Raw genomic sequence first — 18,058 nt, forward strand, 5'->3', positions numbered from 1 at the left:
GCAGACTCCGCTTCAGTGACCTTTGAGACCATTTTGCTGTTGGCATTCCAGCCATTTTAAAAACATGAAAAAGATTGTGCTGCTTGTGTTTGATTATCAAACCTGACAATTTCTTGAAATGTACTTTCAGTGTGTTGGGACGATCAAAGCGCAACGTTACATATCAAATTTTGCTTTTCTATCCATAAAGGGATTCTCGGAAATGTTGTGTAATTATGTATTGATATACGTTCTCGTAAACTGGCAAATTCTTTTTCTGTATTGATGTTGTTTTCAGAATACACAGATGGTAATGCCCTGATTCCTAAGAACTCATCGGTAATTGTTAGAAGAATCCCCGCTGGAGGAGTTAAAGTCACCAGCAAAACCTGTGTTATGTAAGTATCCATAAAGCATTGTATTCTTGGTTAGGGGTTTCAGCGGATTAACTTTTTAAATTGATATTAGTTTACAAGAGACATTCAGATTGTATCTTTCTTGTTAAAGCTGCTGTTAATTTTTGTTGTCATGGGCTAGATTTTAATGTATCTGTCCCCAAGTAGACTTACATGTTTTGTCCTGCTGGGAGATGGGGTTCAAACTGTAACAATGGTAGCTTTTAAGATGATTCCATTGGGTTTGTTCTTGGGGTTGATTCTTCTGAGAGCCAAGTTGTAGATCCCATTTCCTCTGCGTGGAGAGATTCCTTCTTTTATGTGTTTGATTTTATTGCTTTTATAGTAAAGACAGATAGGCATTCTTGTGTAAACTTATAATTTGTTCCCACCTCAGAAGAGTCTGATAGTCAAACACTGGCAATTTCTTGCATTTGGGGAGGCAGGGTGGGATATGGCAGGTATTCTTACGCCCCAAATCTGGGTGTTTTGCATACTAGGCACAGAGGAAAGACCAAGGGTTGCCAGCTGGCAAACCATGCAAACCAGAAGTTCCATTCATAAGTGATTCCTATTAGTTTCCTAAAGACAATGTCCACTTCAGGCAAGAGAAAAAGAACACTATCCTAAAGTGTATCACCTTTTGAGCGAGTACAACAAAGGAATAGTTAACCCTTTCCAAACTTGAAACTCAGTAAGCAGTTCAGCACGTTACCAAGTGTTACTAGTTATCTAAGTCTGTTTTTACCCTAAGTTGATATCAGTGCTCCAGGTTTTCAATCTATATTCCTAAGATTTATGGAGGACAGAGAATCGGATGTATTGGTTAAACTTACAGCTATCCAAATGCAATGCTGACTACAGGATTATTGCTGTCATGTATGTATTCAGCTACATTAGCATTGTTTGAACATTCATGTTTTCCAGCCTTCTTAAAGAGACGCCTCTCCCCCACAATTAGTCGTTATTATTAGCTTGTGGTTTTGCCATGTCTTTCTCATGTTGGTTCTCAGTCAATACAGTAGACTGATGAGTTACTGTGTGTCTCGAAAAAACAGTACAGCAGCATCCTGGTACCTGTGAAGCATTTGCGAGCAAAAAACCCTGAATTGATGTGACTCTGCATGTAAACTTTGGGCATATTACTTCAGTAGTTGTTGCAGTGCTTTCAGGCACTACCTAGGCATTCAGGACGCCACAGTGTTGTGCTTATAACCATGGCCTTGTTTTGGGGGTTAATTTAAATATGTGTGCTTAGTGCCGCCCTGTCAATGCATCCTCCGTTTCTGGTTGGCTGGCGCTCTCTCCTGGTATCATAATACTGCCCTGAAATGAGAGGAGAGATGCTGCTAGCATCAAAGATCAAACAAAGACCTGTAAGTGGGGATAAGGAAAGAATGGCACTGCTGTTGTAGCGTTGAAAATGAACCAGGCAGATGAGCTTTCTATTCTGTCAGCTGGAAACATTGCAGAAACAACTTGGTAGAGTGGTTAATGTTTGGGAACGAGGAATGTATGCTATAATGGTGGAGAGGCCTTCAAAAATGCGTTACTCACCTTGTTGTATGTTCTTCAAGGTAAATGGGTGAAGAAACCATTGTGTGGTAATCTAAAGTATTTCCCTGTACTTCCTCATCTTCAGGAGGTACGTGGCTGTACTTGCGAGCCTGGTGGTATTCTAGTAGTGGCAGGAAGCCTGAGCCTTTCTATTTGTACATAAATTCCACAGCAGCCTTTGAATTGTCTCTGCTCATGGGACACTTTGGATGACGTAGGAATTGTTTGTTAACTAGATCAAGGGCTGCACATCTGATTCATGATGAGTAGCATGCAGATACAGATCAATAAGTGTGTGGAATCTCAGCAAGTTTTCAAATGTAATGACTATTGCCAAAAAGATTGTAGCCTTTTCAAGATTACCTTCAAGCAACTTCTGGCAAGTAAGACCTTTTCTTTTTTGTCACAGGGCTCCTAAATCACACCAAACCCTAGAAACTGCTTTCAGGTGACATTTCTACTACTATTTTTAGTCAATATTGCATGTGTAACACATTTAGTATTTTGGCACTTCCATGGCTAAATGTAGTAGCTATCTGAATACAGTGCTTGGGCTTTCACAAAGAAACTCTGTTCTAAAGCCTATGCTGCTGCCATTTTTGTTATTTCTTTGTCAGATGACCGACTGTTTTCTCTGAAGTAAACTTGCACTTCAAAGTGTCTAGAACGTCAGTGTTCTTTCTTGGAAATTACTGTATCTGGTACCCATTTGTAATACTAGATATGTACAGATTGGTTAAAGTTGCCTTTGTATTTTGATAGTTGATAATATTTAAGAACACCAAGCTGTAACACAGACTTCATCTTTTTGATACTTACGCAGCAGAGACAAAATACCTGAGGACTTCCTCTTGCACTATTGTGTTCTATATCTGTACATCTTAATTTGTGACAAAGTAGGAACGGGATTTGGGTTTTTTTTTAGTTGCACTGAATGTACCAAGAGAGAACAGTTTAGGTATATGAATAAATTTCCACATTCCCTAGACTATCAGAACATAATGTTTTGATGTTCAGGTTTTATAATCTGTTGTCACTGCTTTATGCTGGGTACAAGTGCTTTACCTGAAATTCTGATCACCTTTATTTCTTCTTCCAGAAGTCGTACCGAGCCAGTGAGTGGAACATCAAAAGCAGTATGTAAAAACACAATCTCACACTTTTTTCTACACACTGCACTTAATTCTAAACAACGTAGCCTTGTATTAATTTTCCAGACATTAACTAACTATATATTCCAGTAAAACCTGGTGTATGTTGTAAAGACAATGTCTTTGATTCAGCATAGGAAAAACTGGGTAATGCCATCATTTGCACAGTCCTAATGTGAATATTGGTATTTGTGCCTAGTGATGCATTGCATTTCATATTGAATATGCTAGAATATTTCCTGTATGACTTTGTGTTGTACAGGTAATGTATGATCGCTTTTAGATCATGTAGGTCCGAGGTTTGCACAACTGAACATGGTGCCCTGTTCTACATCTGTGTATAGCTAGTAATGCATATGTTTGTACAGGTTGTTTTGTGCTTTATGTTTCTTGGAATCCAAATTGTTTGGAGTGAATTTTCTGCCATTTCCACATTATATCACTTAGCATTTTTTTTTAAATACTCTTTTTGCCTAATGGATTTTGAAAATGTTATCAAAACCCACTGAGAAACCACTGTGCTTAAACTTGGTACTGTTTCTTACTTTTGACCTGGGGGTTCAAACAAATACCCAAACCAACACATCCCATACGTTTTGAGGACAGTCATGTGCAGCTAAATGTTTCCTTTTCATGTCCTTAAATGCTTGGGTATTTGTTCCTAAAAGTGTGTAATTGAAGTGTAGAATTATTTGGGCCCCTCTGAGTACATGTATGTCTTTGAGAGATTGCCATGAATTTAAATATGGTTGCTACACAAAGTGGTATTCTGAAGTTCTGCGTTTCATCTTTCCACTCTATCTGATGAAGCAGTTTAGTTTAATAGTTTGTCTGCAAATGAAAATGTCTAAAACCCAGTGTACAGGTTTTGGCACAAGGTTAGAGCCTGGTGTATTTGTGGGTAAAATCCCTGTCATTTTTCTGAACTTCTGCCTGCAGTACTTTTTTGGATCTGGGTGGCTTCGGGGTTAGATGCTGCTTTGATTTCCCAAAGGTTAAGCCTTTCTTTAGTATACCCCCACTCTGAATTTCCATTTGGAAAAGGGGCAGCATTTTTCTTCAGGTTAGAAAACACTGTCATTCGGCTGCTAAACTAGAGATAATTCACACAAGGAAATACCTAACTGGTAATGGTCTAGATCTGGATTTGCGACTTGGGTCAAAGGCTAGGTGTAACTGTGCTTTTCAAAATAGCCCTTATAATGTAAAAATTCCTATTTGTTGGGGTTTATTTTTCACCTTTAAGTATAAGTGCTTTTTCTTCACTAGAATGGTGTGAGGCTTTGCACTAACCCTGGATCATTGGATCTGATCACTTGATCAGCTGTTTGGGTAACTTAATCTAGAAATTCATGAACTCTGGGGTTGTGTTCTGTGAAGAATACAGCCTCTGATTCTCGTGGAATGGTATACAATGAACTTAAAATGGAAAGCTTCTTGTATGTTGGTGTAAAAACACCAAGTCAAAATCTGACATTCATAATTCTATCACTGATTGGCTCAAATTCCTTTTTGGACATGAATGCCTCTCATTGTGAGCCCAGTGACCCTAGTAGTTAATGTAATGCATTTATGTAAACCACATTTATAGTATTTGATCTAATTGAGATGGGTGTTTATTTCTTGGAAAGAGTTATTTTTCTCTTTGTTTACTAGCTTGTGTATAAACACAAATCACATCTTCATAAATAAGGTTGATATTCTTTCAGCCTCGTGTGTTCCCTGGCGTCTTTGTATTACATTTCTAAGTAGCATCTTACCATAAGCTCACATAGATGTCTCAAAAAAAAATTTTTTTTAAAAAGGAAAAATCCTGGAGTGGGAGGGAAGACTTAGTGTTAGTTAGAACTAATTAAAAGGAAGACAAAGCAAAACTGTTCCCTTCTTGTTTGCTTTGAGTGTACATGATGTGGGTTGTGGGTAGCCACAGGGAGGGTGGAAGCCTTGCATCTCTCTTTACAAGTCCTCTCTCACACACACACACACAGAGTAAAAGCACTGCAGCCTCAGGTGCTTCTAGTGTTGGAGGCACAGTTAGCTTTCTTCTTAAAGCTAACTCAGGTCTTGGTCTAAAGTGTGTGTGTGGGTTTTTTGTTTTGTTATTTTAAATAAACATCTTTCTGCATGTATTTCAAAGCAAAACCTGGATCTTAGTGTGGTCTGAATAAATCACTGGGAAGGCTTGCCAATTATTGTTGAACAGTAAAGCAGCAATGTTAAAATCAGTTCAGATTTTTTTTTAAAAAGGATGCACAAAAACTTATACTTTGAATATTTCTTAATTGTCTTGCTCTTATGTTAGGTGTCATTCTACACTTCCAAATCTGTGCTGCTGTCCTACTGTTACTACGGCCAAATCAAGAAAGTGGATCCTATTTGGTTTTGTATTCTTATTTCAGTAACTGCAAGGATCTCTAGTTGGGATTAGTCCTCAGAGGCTGCAGAAATGCAGAGAGTCATGCGCATTATTTTAGCACCGTCAAGCACAGCTGTGATCCTTCCTGGCTGAATTTTGAGTTTAACCAAGCTATTGGGTTTTAGGAAACCACTGTGATTTAAATGCAGCACTCCAGCAGTGAGATTAGCCTTTTCCTCCTATTTTCTGTCCCCTTTCCCACTTGCTTTATGTGAGTTTCTGTTTAGTCTTCTGTTTGAAATGGGAGTTAATACATTGACTGTTGATTCTGGTTTTTTGAGGGTTTTCTTTGTTTGGTTACTTTTGGGGTTTTTTTGGTTTGGGTTTTTTTCCCCAATTCTTCTGCGGTATTACCTTGGGGTTGTATACAAGTTTCATGGAGGTGTTGTTTCTACTTGACCGATTGGAGGGACTGGCAGGAAATACTTCAGTAGAAATTTAAAGGAAAAAACCAAAGACACAAGAATGTAGGATCATTGGAAGATGGTCATTGGGCAAATGTACTAAATAGTACATTAATTTTCTATTTGCTGGTTTTGGTAACTGTTCATAGAAAGGAGTGCTTTCATCTCCTTTAAGAAATTAGACTGTTGCCTGCAGGCCATATAATAACTGCTTCCTAAAAAAATACAAGAACTAATTAATAGTTTATTAACTGTTATGTTTCAGTTACTGGTCAATACTAGACTGTTTAATGCCAGACTCCAATAGAGAGCTTTCCTAATTCCTTGTTTGCTTCTGAAAACCCACAAAGTGATAGTGGTTGTGCCTGCCATGAGAGAACATAGGCCTGTTTTTCCACATGTGAAGAAGGGTGGCATGTGGAGCATGAAGCTTCAAAATACTTGATCAGACTTCCGTTTTGACAGAAGTGGGTACCAAATGTTGTGAAGGGAAGGAAAGTTGAATCTTCTGGTAAGATTTGCAGTGGAAAGAAGGTCTCTTGTTCCAGATCTGGGTGCTCCTCTCCAAAGGCACGTTTTCAAGACTTTTTTAGTTAGTGTTAGAGTAACGCTGTCTGTGCTTTCCTAAACATCTAGAGAAGACATGACTAACTGGAGTGACGAATCATCTTCTGCATGTAAATATTTTGTCCCCAGAGTCTGCTAAAACTGCTCCCTTGAATTCTTCCACTACATTGGGTAATAAAGGACAAGGGCTTTTTTCCAAGGAAGGGTTTTAATCTCTCCTCTGATCCATTTAGTGACATCTTGAGGAGAGCTGTTCCGTTTACGCTGTGACACTTTCTTCTACATTTTTGAACAACTGAAGACCTAATAAGCAGTGATTCAGGTGTCTTTCTGATAATGTTTTGCTAGTGTAAGCTTAACTGCTGCTTGTGGCATAATATAATTCCATATTCTGGAAGAGGAACAAGCTAAAAGTGTTACGCTGTTTACTTGTGGAAAAACAGCATTTCACTATTAGTCCTCAATAAACGCTGCAGCGTATTACAAACTAGTGGCCTGAGGGCTTCACTCCTGCAGGGTGTTCCAGGAGGTAGGTGGGAGGGAGGAGTGTGGTTGCAGTGGAGAAAAAAATTACAGGACTGTGCTCTGACTCCATGTTTTCATCATCATTAAAAATTGGTTTTGCTCTGATAGTAAGGAGCATAATATTAAATTCTCACACTTCCCAAACTAATTTGGATAGTATGGCCTGTGGTCTAATAAAATACAAGACATCAGTATTCTCTGTTTTTGTAGGCTGCTCTGTCATGGTAAACACCTTTATTTCACTAATTTGAGCAGTCTGTTTTTTTCTAGACAAAGTGGTGGTGTACTTGTATGGCTGATGTTCTGGATTGGTGGTTTTATTTGGGTGTTGTGGGGTATGGTGAGTTTGGCATTTTTAAACTTAGTGACGGGAGGGGCAGAGTTCATGGTTGAGGGCTGATATGCCTGTGCTTGATTTTGCCAGGCAGCTACTGCCTTCATAAAAGCATAACTGTGTGCATTTATAAGTGATGAGATGTTAACTGATTACTTTACAAGCTACAATGCAAATAAGTTTCCTGTAGTGATGCTTCCTTCTCAAATAAACTGAAATCCTTTTTAGCTGAAAATTGACAGATGTGAGCATTTGACAAGGGTCCGTCTCTGAGATATTGTGGAGCAGTAAGTTGATGTCGTGCGGGTTTGGCTATTTTAGTTTCTTCTCATTAACCACACAGGCACTCTGAAGGTGCCATAGGTTTGGACTTTGAGCAAACACAAATTACACGGGGTTGGCAGTGCCCCTGTCAGTGACACTCAGAGGATATAGTGCAGACTCTCAGACTACAGTAGATGTTAACTATTGCTATGTTTTGACTGTAGAACTTGAATATGTGTTTAATTTTTTGTGAACAGATAGATGACTCTCCTGCATCTCTTTCTGTGGCCCACCTTGCTAAGGTATATATATATTCTTGTCAAATTCTTTAAAAAAAAGGTGTTTGCTTTGTTTTTTAAAATCTTATACTGTGATCTGTAGCTGGATAACTGTTGTAATGGAGACAAAACTTTAATTTAATTTTTATTAATTTAAAGTATTAATTTTAACTTTAAAATGTGTGTCTATTTTGGTACTACCCTGTAAAGAGTAGTTCCCACTTTGGGAAGATAGAAGGGGAGTACCTTATCAGCCTCAACGTAATGTTGCACTATTATTCATGTTCCAGACACAAAGAAGTAGCACTTCAGAAGCTGTTTACCATTTCTCATATGTTTCATTAATTTTGCATTGGAAACTAACAGTTTTTACAGAAGAATTTAATTGGCTGTAAGTTACGGACATTTGGAGGGGGGAGTGTGCAACAGCCAAAAGAGAATCGTTTCTCTAACACGGACAATTGCATGGCTGTTTTTGAATTTCTAGTCATTAAAGTTACAGATCCATTCTTTTAATGCTGCACAGTTTCATAAATACTAGTATATAGCTAGTGGACAACATCATCTAATTTGTTTGAATGCAGACTGTGTAAAGTGTGAAAATGTACCTGATTGTTTATAGGAATATACCAATGTGTATGTGTGGCATATTAGCAGATGTGACCTTCTGGAACTGTTGTAATGCCATGTTTTGCTATGGAACTGCTTGCATTTTTTGCTCAACAATGTGTACCTTCCTCTGGGAAAGCACTACTGGCTGCACTTTGTGAAAAGGCATAGTGCTAGCCAATGAAATAACTAGTCTTTAAAGTTACAAAGCTTAGAGAGGGCAGGGCCTAATGCAGAGGAGCTAGTTCCTTCTTCTGAAAAGGAAGGTTGGAGTTCATTTCCAAGAAAGAGGAATCTCTTCACACTGGTCACTTCTTTCCCCTCTCACCGAAGAAATTAAATTGTGTGCATTTGGGGAAAAAAAAAAAAAAAAAGAAATGTTTGGAAGGTAGCCACCAAAAGAACTTGGTCTCCATTAGTGCTGTCCCTAAACGTGTCCTTGGTTCTGTAAACTTATGCCAAATTTTACGCTAAAATGTGAAGAAACGTCCTTGTGGTGTACACATTTAACCTTTTGAGAAAATTTCAGTATTTCAGAAAAATACAGGAACATAATGTAAAGCAGCTCAAACCTGTCACTTACTCTAACCTCTTTAGTGCAGACTGGCTTGGCACGGAGGCGATGTGTTAAGAGTTTTCGGGTTTATTATTACTACGTGAGAAATGCCATATTTGAATTTTGGTCTATTCCTACTAATGTGTTGTGGGTTTTGGATGTGTTTTGTAAACTGTTTGGGTTTAAAGAAAGTAGTCAAGTATCTGTAAATTTTTCTGTAAATGTTAATGGAAATGATTTCATAGGTGTTGATCTGGATTATGTTACTGTTGAAAAAAACCCGGTGTCTACGAAACATCCATTTAATAGAATGTTGAAACTAGTTGGTTGCTTTTGTGAATGAATGCATATAAAAACAAAACCATGAGTGGTTGATCTGAATGCTAGGTGCTTGAAGGTCCACATCATTTACAGCCTCTCCCTTAGACCCTGCTTGGATCTGGACTAGTGTGAAATAAAAACATTGGAACAAATACTACTTTAAAAAAACAGCTGGCTGCAATAATTTGAAAGATCTAGTTCTGCATAAGGTTGATATTACAATTTGTATGTTAAAAGGACACAGTCAACTGGAAGAAACTGCAGGTTGTGCTTACTGTAGTTAAATCACTTAATATGAAGAAGTTAGTAGAGGGGGAAACATGCAGTGTGGACTGCCCACAGCACATGATGGTCAAATTTGTAGTGACAAGAATCTTTTGTCTTGCTGAGGGATTATAAAAAGCTTGCTTCCCTTTAATGCTTCTGTGTCAGAAGCTGCATTTCAGCAAGCAAAAACAACTTCCCTGACTCTTGTGTGTCCCTTTAATGCTGCAAAATGTAAAGAAGGATACTTGCATGCATCTTTCTCAATTAAATGTAAAGTGGATGTCTTCTTCAAATAGGCTGGAGCTTAAAAAACGCCTTAAATATACTGGATCGTGTAATGTTGTCTACATATAGCTTCAGTCCACTTGGAAGACAATTGGATTGATTACGCAAGTCTTTCTGTAAGGTACAAACAGAGCCTAAGGTTTTGAGTGCCCAAGAATGCTCTTGTCAAGTAGGTTAACACGCACACAAACACCATGTAATAATGGTGTAAGGGCTCCCCAGAACATCTTCAGGACAATGGTATTTTCTATAAGCAGCTGTTTTCATGCAACCTCAGGTAGTGTTGTGCTGCTCTTTACAGGACTGGGTGAGCGGTGTTGTCTTTGGCTGTGTGGGCTTAAACGTGTTTCTAATGTGCGTGTCAAATAATTGCCTGTTAAACAGACTGCCAATCTGGCTGAAGCCAGTGCTTCTGAAGAAGATAAACTAAAAGCTATGATGACCCAGTCCTGCCATGAATATGATCCAGTCAAGTAAGTGTTGATAATGTCAAATCTGTTCTTTGAAGATTATGGACAAAACTGTAGAGGTGTTTGGTTTAACAAGAGAGACACATGCATACCTTGTTCTTTTATTCCCCCAAAACTTGTAGTTACATGAAGAAACCCTTGGGTCCACCTCCATCATCATATACTTGCCATCGTTGCAGAAAACCTGGCCACTATATAAAGAACTGCCCAACAAATGGGGTAAGATTGTGGGGGACTTCTGGTGTTACTTAGTTTTTAATTGTTTTACCCTGGCAGTTAGGTAACAAGTACATGAATGCTGACGTGAAGAATTGTTTCTCTTGGGGTGAAATACAGAGGTTATATGGCCACGTTGCAAAGCCTTTCAGAATTCGAGGGAAACCTGGAATTAGAAATGTAAAATTTTCTTTTTTCTAGGTCATGGACATGAAATGTGTCCATAGATCTTTCTCTGTGAACTTTCATGCGTGTTTTTGTACATTTCAATGTCATTGGAAATTTTTCTGGTTTTAACTCTTTTTAATGACAGTTCATAGTTTTTAGTATTTCGTCTAAAAAGAAGATGTTTCTGTTGACCCCATCTACTGAACATTTGTGTGTTTTAATTAGACAAGCCTCTGGTTGTGTCTTCATGCCATTTAAAGTTAGTCACTGAATGTATATGCATGAGGTATGAACTCCACCTTCATATAGATACGGTGAACGTAAGTTTCCCCAGTGAGTGATTCGGAGCACTGAATTAAGCTCTCCCTCTGAATTGCCCTTTGGAGGAGGAGGAGCGGGTTTGTGTCTCTTCTCTGAGCGGATGGTGAGCTAAGGGCTGTTTCACCCTTAAGGAACCTGAAGTTAAGCCAAAGAATGTCGACCGAGTTCAAAACACTGCTCAAGCCTTTGGAACATCCTGGCTGTATTCATTTAAGAAAAGAAGTATTTTAGTCAAGCGACCCTTACGCTAGGTAAAAGGAGAGGATTAAAGGCTTTTGCTGCTTAAAATAATCATTGAAATGTCATTTTAAGTGTGGGTCTTAAGATGCGGTATGTCTGCATTTCTTGTCTCAACAGGACGAAAGTTTTGGGTCTGTTCCCAGAATGAAAAAGAGCACAGGAATTCCAAGGAGTTTCTTGGTGGAGGTGAAAGATCCCAATACGAAGGGTGTTATGCTGACAAAAACTGGAAAATACGCAATACTGTGTCTTAATGTGTAAGTATGGAATTCATTGGACCGACCAAAAAGTGAACGAGAGAAACCATGCGTAAATGTCTGTATTGGCTTTGTCTGGCAAGGTTTTGGTAGCGGGGGGGGTTACAGGGGTGGCTTCTGTAAGAAGCTGCTGGAAGCTTCCCCTGTGTTCGAGAGAGCCCATACCAGCCGGCTCTAAGATGGACCCGCTGCCGGCCAAGGCCGAGCCAATAAGCGATAGTGGTAACGCCTCTGTGATAACATTTTTAAGAAGGGAAAAAATGTTGGGAGAGAGGGAAAACGGCAGCTGGAGAGAGGAGTGAGAACATGTGAGAGAAACAACCCTGCAGACACCAAGGCCAGTGAAGAAGGAGGGGAGGAGGTGCTCCAGGCGCCAGAGCAGAGATTCCCCTGCAGCCCGTGGGGAAGACCATGGTGAGGCAGGCTGTCCCCCTGCAGCCCATGGAGGTCCACGGTGGAGCAGATATCCACCTGCAGCCCGGGGAGGACCCCACGCCGGAGCAGGTGGGTTCCCGAAGGAGGCTGTGACCCCGTGGGAACCCCGCGCTGGAGCAGGCTCCTGGCAGGACCTGTGGCCCCGTGGAGAGAGGAACCCATGCTGGAGCAGGCTCGCTGACAGAACTTGTGACCCTGTGGGGGACCCACGCTGGAGCAGTGTGCTCCTGAAGGACTGCAGCCCATGGGAAGGACCCACGCTGGAGAAGTTCATGGAGAACTGTCTCCCGTGGGAGGGACCCTGCACTGGAGTAGGGGAAGAGTGAGGAGTCCTCCCCCTGAGGAGGAAGGAGCGGCAGAGACAACGTGTGATGAACTGACCGTAAACCCCATTCCCCATCCCCCGGTGCCGCTGGGGGGGACGGTAGGTAGAGAATTCGGGAGTAAAGCTGTGCCTGGGAAGAAGGGAGGGGTGGAGGGAAGATGTTCTGAGATTTGGTTTTATTTCTCATTGCCCTGCTCTGGTTGATTTGTAATAAATTGAGTTAATTTTCCCCAAGCTGAGTCTGTTTTGCCCGTGATGGTAATTGGTGAGTGATCTCTCCTGTCCTTATCTCAATGCACAAGCTCTTTGTTATATTTTCTCTCCCCTGTCCAGCTGAGGAGGGGGAGTGATAGAATGGCTTTGGTGGGCACCTGGCGTCCAGCCAGGGTCAACCCACCACAACATCTGAGTGGCAATGCAACGAGGTTGACCTGCATCTGTAATGAGGAGGGAGGAAGCATTGTCATTGTATCTTAACCTTAAAATCTGTGATGCTTTCTAATGTTAAAATAGGGTGGTCCTACTGTTCATGCCCCTGGAACTTGGTTAAACTTGTGATATGCTAAGAACCTGTATTTCTGCAAAAGATTTCCATAGTGGTTACAGCGGGAGTCGTTCTCTTTGAAAGCTCGTTTTGCTTCTGCTTTGTGTTTCAAAGGCTTCTTGCAAAGTTTAACAAATAGCTGTTGGACTGAGATTTCCTCCCTCTGAGTTTTAGTAGATCTTATGGGTGAAACAGGCTGCAGATTTCCTGTTGCTATGAACTAAGAAAATACTGCTGTGTGCTGACAAGAGTGGCTGTTTTAAAATGCGCTTGGTAGCACTTTTGGGTTTCTGTCGTGGATCTCCTTTTGTAGAAGCTGCAACATGGACTTCTTCCATTTATAAAATGTAATTACTGGCAGACTAAGTTTACCCTGAGCCTGAAATTTACATTTACCCTCTGGCAAAGGAGAGGTGGGACTCATTTCACCTGATTTCTAGCTGTCAAGAAATGATTTTTCTCATCTGAGCTAATTTCTTTGTTGATCCACTGAATGGGAGAGCTCTGCAGCAGGAACATTGTTCCCCCCTCCCTATTCTAGTGTGGTGGCTATAGAAAAGTAGTTTCAACTAAATGCCTATGTTTTAGAAGGCTAATGTGGAGTGAGAAGAATTCCATCTCCTGTCTTCTTTTGATAATATCCAAAGCTTGGAAAAGTTTTCCTTTACCCATCTTTAATTTGTTTCTTTTTCCTTGCCACCCCTCCTCCAGGGAAGCTTATACTAGAAGAAAGAAGGAAAAGCCTCCCTTTTTACCAGAGGAGCCATCCTCTTCCTCCTCAGATGATCCTATTCCAGATGAGATTTTATGTCTCATTTGTAAGGAGATAATGACTGATGCAGCTATTATTCCCTGCTGTGGAAACAGTTATTGTGATGAATGTAAGTCTGAACTCCCATGTTTGTTAATTCAAAACAGCACATCTGCTCTTCTGAAAGCAGAAAGAGGAGATAGCGAAATTACTTTGTTACCAGTTCTATTTTATACTTAAGTATACCCTGAATAGGAAAGGGCTCTTCTCGTATAAAGGGGAAAAAAAGCCACAGAGCTTTAATAGTTAAATAAATAAATAAATAAATAAATAAATAGCTTTTTAGTTAAATTTACATGCGGAAGGATGAGTATGAGAGGAGTGGCTGGTTGTGCAGGTGATTGCAGTATTGGATATTGAATGCATTTAGTTTGCCCACAGCCCTTTCTCTCATACAAAACTATATAGCCAACTCTGGTGACTTACGGTGGTCTGCAACAAACGGATAGTTAGTTAGAGGCATTTAATCCACATTTTTCTCCACGGGAGAGTTGGTTAAAACCTTCAGAACTCGAACCTACTAATGGTTTTTTGAACGTACTATTCGTTTTTTTGAGACAAGTTTTATTCATTAACCTTGAGGGTGGGGACTTCTCACTGTACTATATAGTGGGAAAAAGACTAGCTGAAAGATCAAGACACAGCCTACTCTACATCTTCAAATGTTACAACAGTGACATACCAAAACTCTAGAGTTATTTGCTGCCTACTAGAAATTTTTTACGCTATTGAACCTTTATAGCTTCATGCTCTCAATTCAAGACCATATTCACCTGTTAATCATATACGTGTTTTTATAGTTGATTAGAACCCCCAAAACTTCCTTAGTTTGGCTAAATGCTATTTTGATTATTCTAATTATACACAGGTATTAGAACAGCCTTACTGGAATCTGAGGAACATAGATGCCCAAAGTGTCATCAGACAGGTGTTTCGCCTGATGCTTTAGTGGCCAACAAGTGCCTGCGCCGGGTAACATGATGACTTTTACGTAAAGTGCTTGTAAGAATAGGCTATTTGTAAAAAGCCGAAAGGGAAGGAAATATTAATTTACATCTGCTTAAGCAAGGTTGAATTGAATAAGGCTAAATTTACCTTTCAAGTACATTATCTGTTATCACAGAAGCTTACAACTCCTTAGAGACAATCTGGCAAATTCAGGTCATGCTTTTGTTTAACGTGATTGCCTCGCTTTCAAATTCTGTGTTAACACGGAAGTACTTTAAATACAGACACTCTGAGTTACCAATCACTAGTATCAGTGTTTAATGTGATGTGTTCATGTATCGGCATGTTGATTTCTTTTGGGATTGATAGCATTTACAGAAACACACAAGTAATTTTACTCTGTGGAGGCTTTTGTTCGTATATCTGCTGAAGTTTCATATTACCTTTTTGTAAATGTTTTTCTGCCTCTAGGCTGTGAGCAACTTCAAAAATAGAGCTGGTTACAGAAAAAGGCACCGTCAGCAGATTTGGCACCAACAGCAGCAGCAGCTGCCACTGCCGCCACCACCACTCGTGATTCTTACACCTCCTGCTGCTCTGGTGACTGCTGCTGAACCTTCTACATATTTGTCTCTGTCAATCAGCAGTTTGTTGGAAGAGAAGGTAAGCTTTGTTTCAACATTTGCAGCGATTCTTGTATTTTAGTAGAGCTAATTTTCCAACTGTCTGCATTTATTCACAAGGGCTGTCAGATTCCTGTACTAAGACAACCAGCATTACCAAGTCATCTGGGCCCCCAAGGACAATCAACACTTACCACTGGTAAGGAACTGTAACTTTAGAATTTCTTTTAAAAAATGATCTTCAGATAAACTGAATGGGATTTTTTGCTTTTTCCTCTCTCCACTCCAAAAGGTCATCCAGCGAGAGCCAGTACAATTTGCTCAGCAGGTGGCAGACCAGGCTGGGAACTGTAAGTATTCTACAGAAATTCAATGTATTACTACTTGTAACCTGTTAAATGAGGCTGTAACACATAAATTCTACAACAGCTGATTTATAATGAAGTAAGTGTGCACAGACAGTTGTGTAGAACACAAGTGGTCATGAATTTTTAAATGGCCTAATTTGAATTGGTTTTAACAAAGGGGTATGTGCTCCCAGTAAGATTATTTACAATAAAAGTCCAGTGCCTAATTGAAAAGAGGACTCTGAAAAATGAACACTTTTTGAGGAAACCATAAGTACATATAAAAATCAAATATACTTAAAGGATCAGGTGGAAAAGCCACCCTTTTGCTTACTGGCTGTATAAGGCTGAAGAAATTGATTTCCCAATAGAAATCAGCCTCCAGCATTCTTTTTTGAACAACTTAGTTGATTCTGATTGAGCAAATCATTGGAAAAGTCAAGGCTGTTATTTTATGACAATTTTGAGTTTCTTCAATTTACTCATCTCAAATAGCCAAGCTGCTTTCTCTCCCTTGGAAAGAGAAGAATGTGTTTTATCTGTTATTGCTGTGCCAAGTCAGTCCTTCATTTTTTTATATACTTGATGTTAGATAGACTGTAAGGGTGCACTGTGTTTATAAAATCTTAAAGAGAAATCCAAACAAAAATCGGGATCCATCCCACAGATGATTTAAAATCTCAGATTCAGTAAGCAAGAAAATAACAATGCAGGGACAAGAACAGGCCAAGTACATCATCATGAGGCAACAGCACAGGAAGCGTATGTGGAAGAGGTTAAAAGAAGTTTGAGAGAAGATGAGTTAATATTTGTGCAGTACTTTGAAGGTTAGAAGTGCGAAATATTAAGTGTCTCAAGGAGTAGCAGAGGAGCGGTGCGCACATGGCACGTGGGAGATGGGAGTCTCTGTTAAGCACGGGCAGCCTCCACCCACAGTTGCAAAGGTGAATGCAAGGAGAGAAGACCGAGGGAAGTGTTGGGGGTGAGGATGTGGAAGGCAAGTATGAGGATCAAGAAATGAGTGTAATCTCAAATGAACGGAAAGCAGGGAGAAAAATGCTTAAGTTGAGAACAAGAAGTGCTCGCCACCATGCTCCCGCTTCCTTCGCTTTCCTCTTCAAAATCAGACACAAACAGTGACACATGTTTTTGGGTTTCTTTAGAGGTCCAAATCGAGGACGCCTGCCCAGTGAATGTACCCAAAGGACTCAGGCCCCAGCACTACCAGAACCAACACCAGTCTTTGTGCCTGTGCCTCCAGCTCCCTCGTATCCTCCAGCACGCCATGCACTTCCTCTTCCACTGGGGGTACCACCACCACCGTTTCCTCCTCAGTTTCCACGTGGTCAGCCTCCATCTGCTGGGTGCACTGTCCCCCCTCCAGGATATCCCCCAGCTCCTGCAAACACGTCATCAGCTTGTGTTCCAAGAGCAGTACCCATGTCTCATTCAATTACCATCCCAAGGACACAAGCATCTCCTTTCTCTAGGGAGGAGTTTTACAGAGAACAACGGAGTCTTAAGGAGGAGTAAGTATTTGGCTCAATGAAGCTGCGTTGTTCTTCATTTTTGTATTTTGATCGCATATCGAGCTGCAGTTACACTCAAGTGCACCTGACAAGCAAAAATGACAGTGTTTTTTCCAATATACTTTTTTGTTGCAGATGGTAAACATGCAAAACTAAACCAAGACAAATGTAATTCTAAAACTTTCCCTAAAACTTGTAGGAATGCTAAACTGTTTTTGCTGAAATAGGATGTTCCCCTTTTGCATTTGCATGCAGTCTATATTTTCTCATATTGGCCATGTTTTGTTTGTTGGTGCCTTTTTGTAATAAAGGTCAAACTGATTTTAACAGGGAAAAGAAAAAGTCCAAACTCGATGAGTTTGCAAGTGCTTTTGCTAAGGAATTGATGGAATGTAAAAAGATTCCAAAGGAGCGTAGGCATTCGTTTCCCAGGTAACTGGTTTACATGTCTGTAATGGAGAAGCAGGTTGTCTGGAAGAATCAGGGGGAGTTCCACTCCACCTCTCTCTCATTGAATGGATTGGATGATTCAAGGGATTGGCAGGGATAGGAGTTTCATATGTAGGTTACTAGCTCAGATATGGCAGAGATTACAGTTGTCTGGTAGTTATAATGGGGCAGCAGTTGTTAAGGAACAGGTGTCTCTTTTCCTAAAGCTTCTCTGCAGTGACATCCTTCACCTCCTGAGAGCCGTGAGGAGGCTAGAAACTGAATAGGTGTAGTAGCCAGATTTTCTGCATCTCCCTATTCTGATTGTAACCATTACCTCAAAGCACATCGGAGGAGATAATTGTCTGCATTTCCTCTTTTGTCTGTCTCCTGTGGATACACGGAGAGATTTTAAGCTGGACTGCAAACTGGTGGCTTTCACTAGAATTTTGTTGACATTGTTAAATGAAAACCAAGAAAAACTTGT

At 40.2% G+C, this 18,058-nt stretch overlaps 1 protein-coding gene across 1 annotated transcript in view; it reads left to right on the top strand.

Moving 5' to 3' along the window:
• The window catches only part of LOC128135758 (E3 ubiquitin-protein ligase RBBP6-like), a 29,793-nt gene that overhangs the window by 6,866 nt on the left and 4,869 nt on the right, over positions 1 to 18,058 (top strand). The window contains 13 exon segments of the mRNA XM_052774821.1: positions 278 to 377; positions 3,031 to 3,067; positions 7,850 to 7,894; positions 10,293 to 10,381; positions 10,501 to 10,597; positions 11,441 to 11,580; positions 13,596 to 13,765; positions 14,564 to 14,667; positions 15,115 to 15,306; positions 15,387 to 15,465; positions 15,559 to 15,616; positions 16,777 to 17,142; positions 17,473 to 17,574. Coding sequence (XP_052630781.1) covers positions 278 to 377; positions 3,031 to 3,067; positions 7,850 to 7,894; positions 10,293 to 10,381; positions 10,501 to 10,597; positions 11,441 to 11,580; positions 13,596 to 13,765; positions 14,564 to 14,667; positions 15,115 to 15,306; positions 15,387 to 15,465; positions 15,559 to 15,616; positions 16,777 to 17,142; positions 17,473 to 17,574 — 1,579 coding nt within the window.

This window comes from Harpia harpyja, chromosome 24, assembly GCF_026419915.1.
Source record: "Harpia harpyja isolate bHarHar1 chromosome 24, bHarHar1 primary haplotype, whole genome shotgun sequence".
Classification (NCBI taxonomy): domain Eukaryota; kingdom Metazoa; phylum Chordata; class Aves; order Accipitriformes; family Accipitridae; genus Harpia; species Harpia harpyja.